The sequence below is a fragment of the Filicampus tigris genome, chromosome 10 (assembly GCF_054856515.1).
Source record: "Filicampus tigris isolate MCC_2025a chromosome 10, RoL_Ftig_1.0, whole genome shotgun sequence".
In the NCBI taxonomy this organism is placed as follows: Eukaryota; Metazoa; Chordata; class Actinopteri; order Syngnathiformes; family Syngnathidae; genus Filicampus; species Filicampus tigris.
This window is the reverse complement of record NC_141226.1, coordinates 13699535-13719469: the sequence shown is the minus strand read 5'-3', so window position 1 is coordinate 13719469 and position 19935 is coordinate 13699535. Positions and strand designations below refer to the sequence as shown.

The window sequence follows — 19935 nt, the reverse complement described above, 5'->3', positions numbered from 1 at the left end:
TAGCTACAAAGCAGATATGCAGTAGGTTGGTAGGACGGTAGAGAGGTGGCGAGTAGGTAAGCAGCTCGAAGGAAGACGTAGGTAGTAGATGTAGGTTGGTAGGTCAGTAGATTGGTGGTATGTAATTAAATACCTTTAAGATAGGTTTGTAGGTAAGGTGAGGTAAGTAGCTTGTGGGTTGACATGAAGGTAATATGTCGACAAGTCAGTAGATCTGTTGCGAGTCGGTAAGTAGGTTGAAGGTATAAGTAGTTAGTAGGATGGTAGGTCAGTAGATTGGTGGCAGCGAGTAGGTAAATGCCATTAAGATAGGCTTGTAGGTCGATCAGCAGATTGGTGGCATGGTAGGTAAGTACCATGTTGGGTGGGTTTGTTGGTAATAGGGTCAGATTTGTCAGTCCCTTCAGGATTTCTTGGGCATTTTTTATGATTGTTGCGGTCTAAAACACTTGAATTCACAAGCAATTTTCCTAAAAGTTTAAATAAAAGATGCAATAAAATGTGCAATTGTTTTTGCTCCAAACCTCAATTAAGCAAACATTTTCTACAATATTTAGTGGATTTTTACAGATGATGTCTGAAAAAGCAACATATATTTATAAATGTGAATATTGTTTATTGAAAAAGGATATTTAGCATGCATCTCCTCTCAGCATCTGGAGTTTACTCAAATATGATGGCAATAGTCTTTTTCTCAATGTGGCTCCTTAGTGCTTCTTTCTGGTAGACTGCAGCTATAGATTTTTTTGGAAGCTGATAACCCATAATGGCTCCTCCACTGATGACTCTCAGGGGTCTTCTCATAGCTGGGTGGTCACTAACGCACACTGGCATGTTGATAGCTTCACAGATCTGACAAGAAAGCAAAAACTTTTCGCACTCTGACTTTTTTCTGCAGCTGCTGCCTTGATAAAACGTAATATCACATCATCAGCCTGTACTGCGAAATAACTACAGGTGGGCAATATATCAAATTTTCAAAACAATTTGTGAATGTTGTTCGGAGCATGTGAAAACATGTACATTTACAATCATTTTTTGTGTGATAATAATGTAATATTTTGTACACAGGGGAGTTAGTGATACTTCAGTTGATAAATTTGTACATATTTCAAATTTGTCTGATGATTAAACTTCAACTAACACATTTAAAGACAGGTTTAATGATTGATTTACGTCAGCATATTGCCCACCTCTAGGCTTAACACATGTTATTCACATACACAATTTATATAATTGCGTTTCTCAGCTTAATTCATTCTGTGCTCCCGACAGACCTCGATCCCATCGCCTCAGTGGGGATTTGTATAGAGTGCATGTTTCCTTCAAACCTTTTCTCGTGTAATTGGAACGATACAGTTGTGAAGTGCATTGTCGATGGATGACTTTCTTTTATATCTATCTATTATTACACTGAATTTAGAACAAAATAGTTTACCCCTGCTTTTGTGCCTGAGGTCCGGATATCGGTTTGCATGGTCCTATGTTGTCAACGTTTGCCATCGTCGCAAACAGGATGTGACGTAGGGATTTTCTTCTTTGTAAATTCAGCTACTGCTACCATTTCCAGTAGGACGCTGGCGGAGCCATTTCAGGCAAAATAACCCCCAAACTTACATGAAAAGTTCATTTTTAAAACTTAGTTGTTGCGGGAAAGTTGCAGTGTTTAAACAAAGTTGCAGGAAAGTGAGATTCGAGGGATTTTCTTGGTTTTGCTTTCATAGTTGCGATCGCAACTTCGCGAAATCCTGGAGGGACTGATTTGTGACAAGTTGTGAGGTAAGTATCTTAAAAGTAGTTAAGTAGGTTGTAGGTTGATAGGTCAGTATATTGGGAGGTGTGTAAAGTAGTTGGTAGGATGCCAAGGTAGCATCAGAGGTAGTAACCATGGCAGTAAATGCCTGAGTGAGATGATAAGTTGAACAACTGACACTCAATTCTCAGACTCTTGTGCGCTGAAAGCAATTGTCCCTGTCAATTATTTTCTACATCTGACATCTGTCTTGGGTCACCTGAACATAGCTCGTTATTACCCCTATGGCTTCATCTCCTGATCCTCTCGCGTGGATGGACATTTCAGAAAATCCTCAGCTACACTGAGCCCCGCCCCTTGGCCCCTTCCTCACTGTGAGATCATACAGCAAAGACCCCTAAAAGGAACCTCATGTTGACAGCAGCAAATCCTCACTGGCACCATTTGCTGCCCTCCATCACACGTCGCTTTGACTTGTCCAGAGAGGACTTTTAGGCCAGTGGCCAAAGCGTCATATGGGCTTTTATTGCATTCCCGCCGCGGGAAAATGTGTTGTGAAATTCCAGAAGGCCTTTTTAGGCAGCATTCCCATGGGGAGGATGAACTTGTAAAATGAGGTAGCAGACAACAACAATAAGTAGAGTAGCTCATGCGGAGATAGGATCTGCATGCACCTGTGGCATCAAAAGTCTCACTACTTGAACTGACAGGCGTCCCTTTCACAAACGTTCTAGTCATACACAGTCGTAAAAGTAAGGGAATAAAGGGATACAAATAAAAGGGACGAATATTTGGATCCGACACTCACTTCTCCCACACTATTACGTTGAAAGCAACTGTCTCTGTCAAACAACTTTTTTGCTATGTCACTCCAGATGCTAATAATCCGTGCCACTGTGTTCTGGTTCATGGCTCTGATGCTGCCATTTTATGGAATCTTGATGTTAAAGACAGCTTTTTCTTTAGCATTCTTACCCGTTTACTCACCAACTGTCACTAAAATAGAGACTATCTTTTACTCGACCACAGTCAAGATTAACTTCCCTAAAAAGAGTCCCTGCATATTCACGAGCATTCTCGGATGATGTTCCCGACACGGCGTGAGCGCTGCAAGCGGAACGGCATACAAATCTCATGTTTTAGGCTCTTGAGATTCCATAAACCCATTAGCAACCGTGTGTGTATGTGCATGCAGTATTTGTCTGTGGTATATATATATATATACATCCTCTGAATTATAGCTGCTTGTATGAAAGTATAAAAACAACAAACATGCACACACTACATCATCCCTCCACGCAGCATGTGGGAATGTAAAGATGCAGGTGGATTTAGGTAGACGGGCCGATGATGCAAGAAGCAGGATCAGTGGTAAAAGGAAGTGATGGTCTCCTTTTCTACAAGCTTTCTAAAAAGGCATCCAGGCTGAAAGGATTGCAGGGTTCAGTGGAAAAGCTTCACTTAGCGCAAGCCTGGGGCACCAGGAACCAGTAGCAAAGAGGCAAAAAGCGGGATGAAGGAAGGCCATCCAAAAGTCCCGCAGTGGGGCCTCGAGAAGGCATCTTACTGTTCAAAGCGGATGTTGCGCAGGTCCCCGTTATTGATTCTGACGATGCAGTCATTCTCCTGGAAGAGGGCCTGCTGCTGGGCCTTGCCGCCTCGCTCCAGACGCTTGACCAACAGGCCAAGAGTCCTGAAAAGGTCCAACAGGCTAAAGTCAATGAAACTCAAGTAGAGGGGTTGGAGTTGGCTGGGGTTGGAGTACTGGAGACAATGCTGTTTCCTGGCTGTTCCAAAAATAAAACGGCGATGCTAAAAAGCCTTTCGGACATGTAATAAAATGGAAGTCAAGCCAAAATGTTTGTGACAATAATGGACTGCCATCGACCTCTATTGAGGTCTATGCTGACTAATGTTGTGTTTGTGGAATATGAATCAAGCAGCAAAAAACACACGTTTTTATCCATCTGAGGGGACGGCCATTTTGCCAGTTGCTAGCGACTGAAATTGACATCACGGTGCCGAAGGACCTAAGTAACCAGCAAACATGGCCCACCTGTTTGCTGGGTTTAGTCATGCGACCTTTGCAAGTTGCCTGTGATTGGTCGTTACCTGAGCTCTGAGTAACTATGATGTCATTTTCAGTTGACAGCAAGAGGTAAAATGGCCGCCCCTGAGTTTGCTGCTTCATTCCACGAACGCAATATTAAAGCAGAATATCGTGTATAGACTAGTGGGGCTGCATAGAACATATTATAAAGAAAATTTATGACTGGACTTCCCTTTTAAGGCAAATCTATCCAAATCACTAAATGCAACATGAAATTAAGATGTTTTCTTTACAACTGCACTACATGTTTAGCATTTTTGAGATCATGAAATGACAGATTTAAAGATGAGCAATCATTTTTATTTTTATGTTGCGGTTCTAATTGACCCACTCTAAACTTTACAAATCATTGCTGTCCTGTGAAAAACACTTATGTCCATTTTTTTATTTATTTTTGTTTTATTTTACATGAATGGGTTTTCCGTATTATATATATTTATATATGCAATTTTAAATGTAAATTGAAAATCAGCCCTATAACTGCCATTTTTAATTTTAATTATGCATTTTATTTCAACATATATGTTTTATTAACACATCCCTTAGGCCCATGGATATTTTTGGCATATCACAGAAACAAAAGACAAACGACGGGTTATTCGTAAACCCTGCAACAATTTTGTTGTAGCACTAATGTCAATATTCTTGAAATAGGAAGAGCACAAACTGATTCCTAAGCGGGGGCATCAACTGGATCACTATGGCGCGAGGCTTCAATGCCAGTTGTTTCTGCTTAATGGTTTACACCAAAATTGGACTGCTTGGCACAAACACGTCTCTAGTCCCTTCTCACATCAAGGAATATTTCTTATTTGCCAGAACAATCTTTGCCTTTTGATGGTTTATAGCTTAAAATTCAATTTTTGGCTGGCTGGCTGAGTTTTGCCATTCACGCCGTGACAACCTGAAGCACCTGAGCCGTCACGCTTGTAATCTGCTGTGGCAAACTGGTTTAGGGCAAGAGGCTAGCTCCACCTGAGAAAGGCGCTCGGCGGATTATATAGCCAAAAAATATGTGGCAAGCACAATAGTCTTCTTGTGGACCTAGCATTCGAGGGGCTTTTTTTTCTCTCTCTCTGAGCCTGTGCCACCTCTGTAAATTGAGTAGATTGTACAGTTTAACACTCGGCAACGGCTTCTAATTCAATAGGAATGAGAATGTGATTACGGCAAGGGTAGCAGAGTTCAGGGGGGCGTAAGAGTTCAGAAACATTCCGGCTGATTGGATTGGAGTGGGAACGCAATGTGATTTGCCGGAGAAGGCCCTCTACTTCGCTTGATGAAAGCGTAATCTTGGAATAACGCCGGCCCACACATTTTCCCAATACAGGCAAACGTGCGTTAAAGGTGTGCTCTTAGCATGATTGAGTCAGCCCGTGAAGAAGGCGATAGCATCTCCACTCTGAACAAGTTTGCAGTCGCGGATCTTGTTTCGGCTCCGCTGCCTCTTCTGGAATATTCAAAGCAGATGTGAAATTCCTGGTAATGCCTCCCCAGCCGGCTTTGTTCCAGCTGTGCTCAGTGTGTCCTTTGAATCCCGTGGAGCAGACGGGAGGCCCGCGGAAATATGACTGTCACCTGCAGGCGTTAAAGCGCTATGATGGATGGCGGCGAACCGACAAATGGCTTCACGATGTGGGCGGGTATTTACGCATCGAGTGGTAACGTGTGGACGATACAATGGCACGTTCGGAGGCCCCCGAAACTTTTTTTCCTACCAATTCATTTGTTATGCAAGCGCATGATTACACTCGGTTACAGTGAGAATTTCCTGTATTTTATACTGCGTGCGTAGCGTTTATCTGCAGGAGCTGCAGAAGTATGTAGGGGTGTACTACTGTATTTGAAAAATAATGTTGTTTTTTTTAGTTGTTTAAAACAAGTCATAACTGAGCCTGGGATTAAATTATCTAAGGGTTTGTGATGATATAACTGCACAGCTATTCTTGATGTATTCAGGGTCAACCACAACTTTAAAACAACTTGGGGCCCAACAGGTTAAACATGTCTTCCAACTAAAAGAAGCTACTTCCACCCCTGGAGGGGATTATTTTTACCTTCGGTCCCTGCCACTGAAAGGCACCACATGGATTCCCAGCGGCCCACCATCGTTTGTCACCTCCACCACTTTGATTAGGTCTCTGCCACCAGGCGGGCACGGAGCGGTGGGCAAGGAAAAGAGTGGGGGTGAGACAGATGACACCATGTGGGCAAACAGAAAAAGGAGGAAATGTGATGAAGGTACACATGAATGAAAACAAAAGAAGAAAAATCTAATTAAAACATAGAAAGTAAAATGGTGCTGAAAATGTGATGGACATAAGCCAAAACCTGATACTGACTTAAATAAAACAAGTGTGTGACAATAATTATGCGCAATGAAGCCATTGGAAGCCTTCCAAAGTTTACTTGGAAATGAATTCTGGACTGGGTTCAACACTTTTAGCTTTTGCTGGGCTTCTGCCCGTACAATTATTAATTACAAAAGGCGAATTTTTAAATTAGACATGTTGGCAACACTTCAACCTCCAACTGCCTGTTAATGATGTGATGAACACTAGACCAGGGATGAGCGGGTTGTCCAGTGAGAGAAAGGTCGGCGGTTTGAATCCTGGCTGTCAAAGTGTCTTTGGGCAAGACATTGAACCCTAAAATTTGCCTCCAGGTTGGCATTGTAAATGACAACCGGCTCTCAATTCCCACAGGTGGGCATTCCGTCAAACTGCCGTCACTGAGGGATGTCTGTTTTGCTGACGACCGATGAAAGGCGGGACACTTTTAAAAAATGATGAGCCAAGCACTAACGGAAGTCGATTTACATCCGTCAGAATAATCCTCAGTAACAGTCAAGTACCGACCATCGGTAACAGTCAAGTACAGACGGACCTCAAGGTCCGTCACTGACGGATGCCCGTTTTGCCCGTTTTGACGGAATGACAGACCGACCGACGGACTTAACTGAAGACTGACAAACCGATGATTACAATTCAGTTCGGCTTGAAAAAATGGACTGATGAATAACGGTCGGGTACCCAGCCTGCTGAGGGATGAAGTCAAATGCCCACCTTTGCCAATTCAATTATCTAGTTAAACAAAGACTAAATGGACATGGCAAAATCTTGGGAATTTATTATTCAATCACGAACTGGACAAAAGTCCTTTGCTTGTTCCCTGCATTTTAGACAATTACATGTTCTTTTTCTTGCCTTTTCACTCCGTGTACGTGTCCAAGTGCTTTTGTTCAAATGAGTTTTCACTTGATGTAGGTCACCTCCTGTAAGTGCCCCAACACATTTGTCCACAATCCACATTTTCTTCACTTTCCACTTTATAGGTGTCCCAATAGTTTTGCCTGAACCCCAAATTTTCTAAACATAGTCTTTTGTCCAAACACATTTTCTTCATTTGCATTTCCTTGTTGGTGACCAGATACTTCTTTTGTTAACTTTTCACTGCATGTAGGTGTCCATTTGATCTATCTGCACTAAAGTCTCGGCCCGGGACAAGAAGCGGCTGGACAAACTGGTCAAGAGGGCCGGCTCTGTCCTGGGCTGCTCCCTGGACTCTGTGGACTCGGTGGGGGACAGGAGGATGTTGGCCAAGCTGTCATCAATGCTGGGCAACCCGGACCACCCCCTCCAGGGCACCCTAACAGCACTCCATAGCACCTTCAGTGACAGACTGTTACACCCTCGCTGTGCAAAGGAGAGATTCCGCCGTTCCTTCTTGCCTGCTGCTGTCAGACTCTTTAACAAGAACATTGTGTAGTCTCTACAAACTGGCGGTCATTAGTGCAATTGTGCAGTCCTGCACCTGAGCTCGTATCGTGCAATACCCAATATTCCCCACTACTGTAATACCGTGCAATACTCAACATTCCCCACTACTGTTAGTCTAGTTTTATTTTTATCCAAGGCTGTTCCTTACATTTCACTACAGCACTGCAGCACTGTCACTTAGAGTATTTTTTCCTCTGTACTATGTACAGGCCGAAATGAGTGTTCCTCATATTTTTTATGTAGATGTAGGTTGGTGTGTATACACGTGTATATACACATGTTACTGCGTATATCTACATAGGTTTGATTCTAAATGTTTGCCGTCAATGTTATACATTAATGGCGACATTATGCCGCCGCCCCTGTGTGACCTATATCTTTGCTACTGTAACAACGAAAATTTCCCCACTGTGGGATCAATAAAGGCATTCTTATCTTATCTTATCTTATCTTAAAGCTGCCAAAATGATGAAAAACCAGTGATCGCGTTTGCAGCCGAACGCTACAAAACATCATCCGGCCGCCTCGCTGCTTTGAAACAATAACTGTGATTAGTTTGGGGGGTGCCTTGTTGACAAGCAGGAGGCGTAGGAAGAGTAATAATAACAGCAATAGCATACCTGCATATCAAAGTGGAGGAACGAGGAACATAACCACACACGCTTGCCAATAACATTGGCGGCAGAGTGGAGGAGTGTGTGGGAGCTTCCGTGGCGCTTTTGGGCACACTCAAGAGTGACAGGCTTGAAAATGACTTTTGCTATATTGCGTCAGTTTCCAAGAGTTGTTTTGCTAGTGTGCTCCAAATAAGATATTACACCACTCACAAAAACTTTGGGTTATTGGGCTCAGGAGTGAATTGCATGCTGAACTTAAAACGCATTATAACCTTACAGCCAACTCAATTTCATTCATTCATCCATTCTTTGAACAGCTGATCCTGCTGGAGCCGATCCCAGTTGTTTTTGGAAGAGAGGCAGTGTGCACCCTGAATTGGTCGCCAGCCAATCGCCAGAGATGAGCATTCTGTCACGAAACTGTCGGCCCAATTTGTGGACGGAGGACGAGAAGGTTTTAATAAAGGACGGACTAAGCAAGGACGGAAGTGGGTTTTCGTCAGTTCCTGTAATCATCCCTAACAACTGGGTCAAGTACCGCTGGATGTGTTGTGTTCCTTTAAAAAGAAGACACTGTTCTCTTCTGCGATACCAAGGAGCCACCTTTATTAAAGACTGCACAACACTGGAGTCCTTTTTCTTTTTCAGGTGTGTTCCCAGTAACATAGTCTGAGATCTAGTGGTTCAACACATGTAATACCAAATGCCACAGGATGTCCATTACATTTCACTGACAAGGAAAAAGTTGGATATCAATTTTGTTTTGTGAACTGTTAACATTCACCTTATCCCTTTTGTCTGTGAAGTACATCCTTGTCTGGGACATCTCTAGAGCGTAAAAATCTCTCTAAGCCGTCATTCATGTTGATGCAAGAGCCGCCGTACACTTAAAGCTACGACCTGGAAGTCGAAGTCTTTCGTTCTCCTCCTAAAATAATGCGTTATTTTGCAATGATTATTTTTATTGCAAAATAACACAAAACTGAAAATTGTATGCGTTATAACGCAAACGTTTTGCAATACTATTGCGTTATAACGCAATCTTAAATATTCTGGTGATGTCTCACGGCGGGCCCCGTAGTCTGGTGATCGACAGTGCTTGTGTTGGCAGCTAAATTCTATCTTGGGTGACACTTAAACAGTTGTAAACAATGAAATCCACTCACAATACTCCCAGACAGTAAGTGGAAGTGAATATGAAATTAGCCAGCTAATGAGCTTTAAATAATGTTTATGAAAGCGTCATGCACGGAATGTAAGGACAGAAGCGCTTTAAAAGGACAAGGACGGATGGGGTCGGAGGATGATTATTTTTATGAGTAAGGCTGGACGGACGATGACAGAAGGGTGCCCAGGTCGCGGATGGAGGACGGACCGGCAAAATAGGATAAAGTGCCCATCTCTGCCAATGGCCATGACCAATTTCACACCAAAGCTTGTGAGTGGTGTATATTTTTTTGTATCAAGCAATGAGTGTCCTTGGAAAAGGTGACGGGAAGTTGGACACTCACTCAAGAGACCTGACAGCGGTAGCGGTGTGGTCCAAACACGAATCTGCTCGGCCCACCGGCTCGATCCGGCTATTTTCTTGCTCTCTTGCCTCGTCCTCCTGCAACCAAACAGACAAAAAGTTGGCTAGTCAGAAACAATTGCTTTTACCATAAACACGTGTCCGAATACTCTTGTCCTGACCACACATTTTCTTCACTTTTCCGTTCCCTGTATGTTAAATTGTTTAACCAGGGTTTTTCCTACATTCAAAATTGAGAGGCGCTCATCTCCAGCTATTTGTGTGCCCGCCTCCAGCCAGAACGATAGATATTGCTCAACACAGCACGAGTGATTTCCCTCTGCGGCAGCAACGTATTTTAACTGCAGTTGCAGCGTTCGCCACTATGTAAGTGGTAAATCAGGCTAACCCGCGTCTCGCCACATGCGGTTCTTTGCCGGGTTTCAAGTGGCTCTTTTCGCTCTGAACATGCAGCGTGCCATTGTCAACCCCATTCATGTGTATGTGGTGAGGGGCGGCACCACAGAATGGAACGTTGCTGGGCGGCGCTATGCATACTCTGTTGCCGGCGACGGCAAATCCCCTCGGATTGAAACATTCGACTTTACGGCGGCGCCGTTGTGACTTCAGAAAGTATTTCCAAAAGGAGAGGGGCTGGCAAGCGATTTACTGCTATTTTGGCGGACTTATTTACAAGTCTCGGCATGAGGACGATGGAAGAAGCCTTGAAAAAAAAAGTGCTTTACTGTATTAACACCGAAGGATACATCTTGTCACCTCTTGATTTTACTTTTTTTAAATGAGCAAAGACTGTGCTTTCTTTTGTAACAATGAAGGATACATTCTGTAAGTCAGTAGGAAAAGCCTCACTTTTTACTTCCTGGTCGGCTGCTAAATCAGCACTTCCAAATATGGGCACGCTGTTGCGAGTCTGATGAAGGGCTTGTCTGAACACGGCGAATGAACAGATGACATTCGGCAAGCGAGGTACCAGCTACGCGCATCTCACGCATGCACTTTGACGCAAATGAGATCGAGGGGAAAAAAACGTCGAGTAGAGTTGCCTACCAAGTTCACTTTTAAAATGTGAGGGGAAAAAAAAACCAGATCGTAACAAAAATATGAAGTTCTACATATGATGTTTTAGCAGTGTTTGTTGAATGTAATGACAACGCCACAAAAAAAACGACAAAAACAAAACAGCAAAACCAGCACAAGTACAGAGTAAGATAGCATATCTTGTGAGCTCATATGTATTTTATGTGCGCTCATATGTATAATGTGGCTCTTTGCCGTTAACATTTAAAAAATTGATAATAGTCATTCATATTGGAACTCTTAACTTAAAGTATGTTCCCTGTAAAAGAAAGCGAGTAAATTGAATTTTCAGAATACGGTCACGCCATGGCGCATGGTCAGAATGATACCACCTCTGCCTCAATCTGAGCAAGGAAAACCCCTGTTAACATTTTAAATGTTAATTTATTCAGGATGATGTTTACATAAAAGTTTTGATAAAAAGAGATCTTTTTATCCTCCCACCAAAAAAGCACTTCTTCACATTTCAACATAGTTTTACAGTATCGGTAAAGATAATATTTTATTCTATTATTCTATCCTAATGGGGGCAAAAAAAAGTAACATTTGTTGTGAATTTTGTTCATCCTTTGCATTTTATATAAGCAACGGAGGTTTTGTGGGATTCATTTTTGTGAAAGGGAACAAAAAAATCTGACATTGAATTTTTTGGGCCATGTCATCCAGGCCTAGTGGAACATTCCAATGCATTGCATCAGGTTATAGCTAACAGGACGGCACCAGGAGGAGCAGACAGGAGGAGGTCTTCAACACCAATAAAAATTCATGGACTTCAATATTACATTGCCTTCTGCTCTGTGCTGCGTATCAATTTTAACACACATGTGTCTACACATGCAAACGCACTGGCACACGCACACACTGGTCAGCAGCAGTAGGCGAGTGATAAGATAAAGAAGCGATCATTAAAAGTGGATGGCTCCACCCGAGAGCATAGACCTCATCAGTATGAAAATGGGTCTTGTGCTAGTAGCACCGCATGGTTGCCATGACACTTTGGGGCCGCCCGCAGGAGGCTTTCGCCGTCGTTTCTTCTTCATCTCTTCGCCTGTTCAGACCGCTGCTGAAGGCACCCTCGCAGGGAGCGCGATAACCGGATCAGCGGAAATTCTGCGTAATCTGTTCCTTCAGGATGTCTAACCTTTCATTTTTGAAAGATCACAATTTTTAAGGGAAATTAATGAACGTTTCAAATAAAAACTACAAGTACTGTGAGGAACAGAAATCAGAGTATAGATTCTGGTACGTAGGTAGCGAGTACAAGTGTTTTCAGTACAATTGTGCCTTGAGATACCAAAGACATGACCTAGAGGAGTTTTTTTCTTGACCTGATCCGTTGTTCAGGTGACTTTTATTTACTTTGACTTGCAAGTGCAAACTTGAGATACAAGCACTAAATTGTGGCAGCAAACTGAACTCACCACCCAATAAGCAGCAGTTTAGCATGTAGTAAACAATTCATCAACAGAGAGGCTTCAAGTTGTTTAATGCCACTCCCAAATGAAGCTTATTCTAAAAGTAAACAGAGAATTTTGTTGTGTATGTCAATCAACCAAAAAAACATTGCCTTAGGAATGCAACCGCTAGCTTAATGCTAACACATAATGGAAAACGGCATAGGCGTACTAACGATTGGCATTGACAAGTAGCTGTGTTATAACACTTTAAGAAACAGCTATTTCAACACAAACAATGGAGCAACACATCTGTGTACAATATATCACAATACTCTCAGACATATATTCTTTATCCTCTGCAAAAACCACATTGCATCTTATTGAGCAGCAGTAGCAGTTGTCGTCCTTTGTCTATATGTCATGCGTTATTTTGAGTTATAAGGGTGGTAGCGAACGAATTAAACTTATTTCCAGGCACCACTGCAAAAGTTTTATTACAGATTTAGTGTGCACGGCAAAAGTTCACTTAAATATGGTAAGACACCCAATGTACAACATACAAAGACGACTAGGAAAACATTTCTGGTGCTAAAATCTGTCCAGTTATTGCTTTTGTAATGTTTTTACAGTATCATATCATCGTATGTTGGGCTTAAGTGTATTTTCATGATCGATTAACATTTTGATGACCATTTAATTAAAAAAAATGTCCCATTTTTCACTTGAATAGTCATATATCAAAAATGATTTTTAAATACTGATTATCATACAATCACTGTAATGGCAGGCAACTGGTGCGATCGTACGGAGAAAAACACTTATTACTGTACTGTACTCCCAAACAATGGAGAAAAAAGAAAACTACCTGATTTTTCCTTGAGTGATTTAAAGTCAAAGCCTTGAAGTACTGAAGATCTACTGAAGTCTGTTTCATCAAAGGACAGTTTACTTATGAATACGGAAAGCTCCTAGTGTGATATTACTATTCATGAACATTTGAAAACAAAGAGCTCCACGTGAAAAAAACCCTCAAAAAACCACGACTCAATTTCTCGGGCCGGGGAGCAAGCGTGGGAGCGGCTGCGCTATCTCCTCGAAAGGCCAAACAAGACGGCTTTCATCGCGTGACGCTCCCAACATTTCATCATCACTCCTTTCCTTTCAGTACGCGCCATCAGCGAGGATCTGGCGGCAAGCTGACAGATGCACTCGGCAGTCGGGAGTGCAAACATAGCGGCGGCTAGATGAAAAACAATACAAGGGAATGGAAGCCAATGATGAAGAGGGAGGGAGCACACTTAGACACAATTCGATTGATTTCACAACAATATACTGTCAATACTAGCTGAGTTATATGTGAAGTTGAGATACATGCAGAGCATTACACTTCCATGAACCCGATTTTTGGTCAGCCTCAGACCCAGACAAACTTGGGGTTGCGGTAGTCCGTAAAGCAGATTTTCAGTCAGACAAAGACCTGGTAAAGACCGCAAAGAGAGCTGAAAGTTTACCCTGTGAATCATTAACTACCGTGATATTCGTCAGATGGAATCCAACCATTTAATGGTGTATCCAAACCATGACTCCTGTTACACTGTAAATGTACATATCTTCTTCATCTGATGCTGCTTACTTCAATCGAGTACATTTTCCCCCAAAAATACATTTAAAACCCCACAGCTATTTGCATATGGGGGGACCACAGTATTTACATTATTAGGTGTTTGAAGTTACTAGAAGGTGACGTCTATCAGCCCTTCCTGCTCACCTTATTAACTGACAAAACCAGACCGTGTTGGTAAACATCTGCAACAAGCTAATAATGGGTCACGTCCACTTATCCAGCCACCAAATGTCCGATTGAAGTGCATGTTTGTTGTCTCAAAAACGTGCATTGTGTCTTCTTAGTAAGTCAATTCCTTTTGGCCACTTTCATATGTTGTCCTAGATAAATTGGACCCCAAAATAAACATTAGCAATAACTGGATGTGATGGTGGTTTGATTGACAGGTGGCCACATTTCACCAACTGCAGCGTACACTCTAAAACAATTGGGTTAAAAATAACACAATTTGGAGTAAAATATGGACCGATCCACTAATTGGGTCCATTTGACCCACCTTGTGTTGTTTTGTACAAAATAACCAATTTTTGAGATTCTTTTGGACAAAACTACAATTTTTTTACATTGATTTCTGCAAAAACAATCCGGAAAGTTGGGTCAAATTGACCCAAGTAGAGATCGGTCAATGTTTTACCCCAAATTGTGTTATTTTTAACCCAACTGTTTTTAGAGCGCACAGACTTCTCTGGTTCCCGTCACTGGGAGGTGGGGTCCAGCCGAGCAGATGTGAATAATTCATAGCGCCGTTTGGAGGAGGCGGGCAAGTATGAGGAGTATTTTCTATTTTTTCCCACATAAGTCATTGTTTGTTTCCTATGCAGGGGAGGAAAGGCGGTCAGGCGGGCAGGCGGGCAGGCGGCGCTGTGGCCCCAAGGCTCATTAAAGATTAATACCTGAATCCATTGAGGTCTGTCCTCCCTATCTTTCGCACTAAATAAAGTGCCCCCACTGTGTGTGTGTCTGTGTTTGCATCTGAGAGTGATGCTGCACTTTAATGAAGTGCAGCCCGCGCGCAGTTCCTGGAACTTTGACCACATTGACACATATAAATGGATGTGCATGCATGCGCCGACATGCACCGCTATAAACTTTAAGCCTCCCCCACACACGTACTTGCACGCACGCACAGCCACACACACACACTGAGGTATGTAAATGGTTAACTGGTGGGATTAGTTAGGTGGTCGGTTGAAATCAGTTAGTCGGTTTTCGTATAACATCTGAAGCGTTTTAACTAGCGATTCCGCTGTGTTTACAATGAATTGAATTTAACGTCTGAAGTTCCACATAGTTTCACGATTAACATATAGCTCAAGAGTTACTTTGTTAATTGGTTATACAAATTCAGCAGCGTTATAACTTCAGTGGCTCCACTGCGTTTCACAATTAATGTAGCTCAAGAGTTAGCTTGCTAGCAAAGCAATTAGTTTGTTATTTCGTTAGTTGTTCAACGTCAGGGGCATTTGAACTGACTGATGTCAGTTAGTGATACCAACTAAAGCTATTTAAAAGTTTTGGAAGAAGAAACTTTGGCATAAGCACCCAGTCATTTGTCTCATGTGACTCTTAAATGTTTTCAATTATGCGCGCATACACACAGACATGCAATCACACACACACACACACACACACACACACACACACACACACACATCAATTCCCGTTGCCTTGAAGACACTTAAGTAATGAGAGGCAGACGGTCTGACGTTCACGGTCAATACATCACTTTGACAGTTTGTCACGCTGCCACAGTGTTGACGTTTCAAAAGATTATTTCACGTCTAATTTGTGACGACGTCCATCATACGTCCCTGCTCATATATCCGCCTATAGCATAAAAGACGACTGCTTGGTAGCAAAGTGACATCATCTGCATCAATAGTATAATCCCATTAAAAGTTTCTTGTTGTTCCTCACTCACAAGATAACCAACTTCCACCAAACGGACGAATTTGCAGGAGCTTTTGCTAATGCTTGAATAGTTGCGAATCTGTGAAAACTCACAAAGACAACTCAGAGAATGTCAGGGTTATTTGGGCTTTCAGCGTATTGCTTTCACAGAAACATGAAAGCAGAAAGGTTTTTGAGTGGTAGGAAACACGACAATACCCAATGAAAGCAACAGAAAGCTGGAAAGAAATACCACGGAGTTCCATAAGGAATGTCTAAGTCACGACATAAATCGTCAACTCTTTAATTTCGTGTATGATTGATTGTTTTACATTGCTCATTCCCTGCCATTACATTTCCAGTCATCAACTGGAATCCAACCGTTCACTGCCATTGAGGTCTAATGAGGTCAAGTACGTTTTCCAACGGGTAGGCATGGAACACGCTGTACTGAAGAACAGATCGCTGTAGATGGCGGCACTGCAATGTCTTTGTTTTAATCTTTTAATGTTTACAGCAGGTAACTTGTGTGTTTTACACTTGACAAAACATTGCTCATACAAGCTCATTGTTGAGCCTTGCATCAGATCATTATCATCATCATCATTATTTCCTTTGAGAAAAATGGTTTTGGAAATCTGAAAAACAATGGGAAGGCAAGGTTCTACTGTATGTTTTCATTTTTTTGTCAACACTGGCTAGTATTCGCTTTCAAATATACTGTATATTGTGCGTGGCTCAACTGCAAATGTCAGTGTGAGTTAACCTACTAATTAGCCAGAAGCCAGAGCATGAATTGGCAACGTTTCAACATAATTCCAAGAAAAGAAAACATATCAATCCACCTGATTTCCTTCACTTATGGAGTTCGAGTAGATTTGTTACCAGGGTAACTTGGAACTAGAGGTGCTACCATATGCGCGAGTGCGTCCCCCTTGTGCGGCTCGCGACGGGCTGTCGGGTCTGTCGCAATCAGCCAGGGTTCGGGTCCAGCATTGACGTCGGCTGGCGACCAAAACACAGACGGACTCAGCTCGACTCCTCAAACTTTGTCAGACGCGACGCAGGTGGCGCGAGGAGGGAAACGATCCAGGAAAAAGGGTAAGAGCGGAAATTTCGGTTTCCATATGTGGGCCATATGGACACAGAAGAATCAAGACGGCAGACATTAAGTCAACAGATGAACGTTTTTTTCGTCAGATTTACATTATATGACAGGAACTGATGGATCCAGTTGCGTTGATTGGAGTTAATTTGATGGGGGCTAAGATGGAGGATTCGTTAAGAGCTCATGCGGTTGAAAGGAACAAATTATTCCTCAGAGTTAGAAAACTTGAGAACTTTGGCAGGTCGTGCAAAATGATACTGGGTTGGAAAAGCAGTTAGCCAGAAGACGGCGGACTCTGTGCAACACAGAAGCAGTTTTCAGAAACGACATTTGGAATATATTGATTACAGATAATTTGCTGGCGGGAGTGAAATCACTTACCGCAAGAATTTTGGATCAGATTTTTTTTATTTTTACATCTGTAGTTTCCTTGCTGTGGCTTGAAATGAAAAAGAAATCTCACAATTAGATCATGATCAAGAATGTTGGCATGTAGTCCAAATGGTTGAAGACTGGAATAGTCGTCTTAACTCCATGCAGCACAGCTTTGAAGCAGTTTTCAGAACGGGTGACTAGAATTAAAATCGAAGACAAATACTGACACACTGCTAAATGGGTACTTCCTCAAAATTAGAGTGTAACAGATCAAGAATTTTGGCATTTAGTCCAAATGGTCCTAGACAGTCTGGACTCCAAGTACTCTGCAACACATGTGTGAAGCAGTTTTTGAAAAACTTATTTAGACAACTAGATATGATATCGGGGAGAGCACCGTGCGAGACACCGCTTTTGTATTTGAACAGCTTACTCATTTTTCCACACTTTGGTGAAGCAATAACGCATCTAATATACATTTTTTAAATAGTTTGTGTTTTTTGTACGGAACACAATCATTTCTAATGTGTTTGCATGTCTGGAAATAAAAGCCATTATGAGGAACATGAGCTTTACTATCTTTTTAAACACAGCATTCCAACAAACTCACTTCTTTAAAATCCAAACAGGTGGATTATGACTTTTTTTTTTTTTTTTTATGGATGCCATCTGCTTTGGAGTGGATCAGGTGTGTTAGGGGTCTAATTAAGAGTTGAATTACAGTTTTTGTGTGTGTATCTTGCACCCTAAGGTGTTGGAGGAGCCCCGAGGTAAGGGAGTAGAGTGCGCTCCCTCAGGAAAAGCGACAGTTTGATCTCCTCCTCGTGTCTCCGAGGTGGGTCGAGACGTTCACAGCTGGCAAGAGGTGTGTCTCCCGGCACTTCATCACATCAAAACCTCAAGATCAAAGATGACGAACAGAGCGCAGCAGAGCGCAGCAGAGCGCCCGTTAACGGCTTTCCAAGATGAATAATCCTTGTGAAAATAACTGAATATTAAACCACAACTATTAGAAGCTTTATGAGATCAATGGTTCAAATATTAAGGTATTCAATCTTAAGACGCTACGTGAAATATAGTGTAATAGTCAAAAACAATCTGGAATTCAATCATAACAAAACAAATGTATTTTTAAGTCTATTTTTGTGTGCCCATAAACTTACACGGGGTAACAGTTAAAATTGCGAGGGTCCTGGAGGGCCACTATCCTGCATGCTAAGTAGGCTAAAGAGGGAAAATTATTTGATGACCAAAGAACTAACTAAAATCTTAGCGAAATCCATACTCAAAGGTAAGGTTCACGATCAACGACAATAAGTCGGTTTGGTGGCGAAACGCTGCCTCCTCTCGAAAAAATATGGCGAAAAAAAAAAAATGCATGTCCTCTTTAAAAGTTTAAGCTCTGCGTCAGATTCATTCTATTATGGCTACAGGGAAAATGAATGTGAAATGAAACAAATAAGATTATAATCCACTTGCAGTGCAGTTTATTTGTTTAGAAGATGCAATCTCCATTGGGCTGGTGGCTTCCCGGCAACGTGAATAATTGCAAAAGCGCAAACAAACACGGAGTGAGCGACGGGTCGTCTGGCGGCGAGACGCAAACAAGCCTGCGGGAGTCACGAATGCGGCCTTCCATGCAACACGGTGGCTGCGCACTTGCATCACCTTCACAATTCCGCACACAAAACAACATAACACACGTACACACACACATACACAACTAATCGGGAGAGATGTTCATTCAAACTGTGCTCACCAAATACACACACACACACACACACGTGCACACGCAAATACACACAAATTTGAGTCACATCAAAGCTACACAGCAGCACCTACTGGCCACACACTTATACAGATGTTTGCCTGGGTATGTCAGGAATAAAATCCCTTCACATGGACGTACACGTATTCATACACACACACAGCAATGGACACAGTAGTACACACAAGGAGGGATTGAGACAAACACACAAAATCAAAGCGCACACACACGCGCACGCACACACAGGTCACAAAGATCCACAGCAGCACCTGCTGGACACGGATGCATTCAATCACACACACACACACACCCGCAGACTCAACCGCACTATAATCACATACTCACAGAAACACAAACGCACACTATTATCACACACACTTGCAGATTCACACAAACATACACACTTCAATAAAATCAATACACGCACGAACAGATACACAGTAAGAAAATCAATTCACACACACGCACAAGCTAATAAAATCAATGCACACATGCACGCACACTCAACAAACGAATACGCATAAACACACATGATCACACTACTAACACGCACACATACACACAAAGGAGGACTGTGACGCACACACACATTCATACATTCATAAATCAATACACATACTAATAGAGAGACACTTGAGTCACTTCAAAGGTTCCAACAGCACCTGCTGGTCTCACTCACACAAAATCAGACATGTGCTTATACTCCTGCACACACATGTTCGTATGTATGTGTAAAATCAATTCATCCCCCCACGCCTCATCACCCTCCACACACACACACAAGTTGAACATGGCCCTGGTTGTGATTTATGAGCGCTCTGAATGCTAAAGATGCACCTGAGGGACACACACATGCACACCACTCTCCTAACAAGCCTGTGTGTGTGTGTGTTTGTGTACTTGTGT

At 42.3% G+C, this 19935-nt stretch overlaps 1 protein-coding gene across 8 annotated transcripts in view; it reads right to left on the bottom strand.

The window, feature by feature from the left end:
* pard3ab (par-3 family cell polarity regulator alpha, b) overlaps positions 1 to 19935 on the bottom strand; it is a 132662-nt gene that overhangs the window by 65570 nt on the left and 47157 nt on the right. For 6 of the 8 annotated variants that reach the window (XM_086042563.1, XM_086042567.1, XM_086042565.1 and 3 more), the window contains exons 6-8: positions 9771 to 9868; positions 5921 to 6004; positions 3321 to 3446 (exon numbers count right to left, since the gene is read on the bottom strand). In XM_086042563.1, the coding sequence (XP_085898689.1) occupies positions 3321 to 3446; positions 5921 to 6004; positions 9771 to 9868 (308 nt within the window). The remainder of the gene's footprint in view (positions 1 to 3320; positions 3447 to 5920; positions 6005 to 9770; positions 9869 to 19935) is intronic. The other 2 variants (XM_086042568.1, XM_086042569.1) reach the window with 2 other exon arrangements.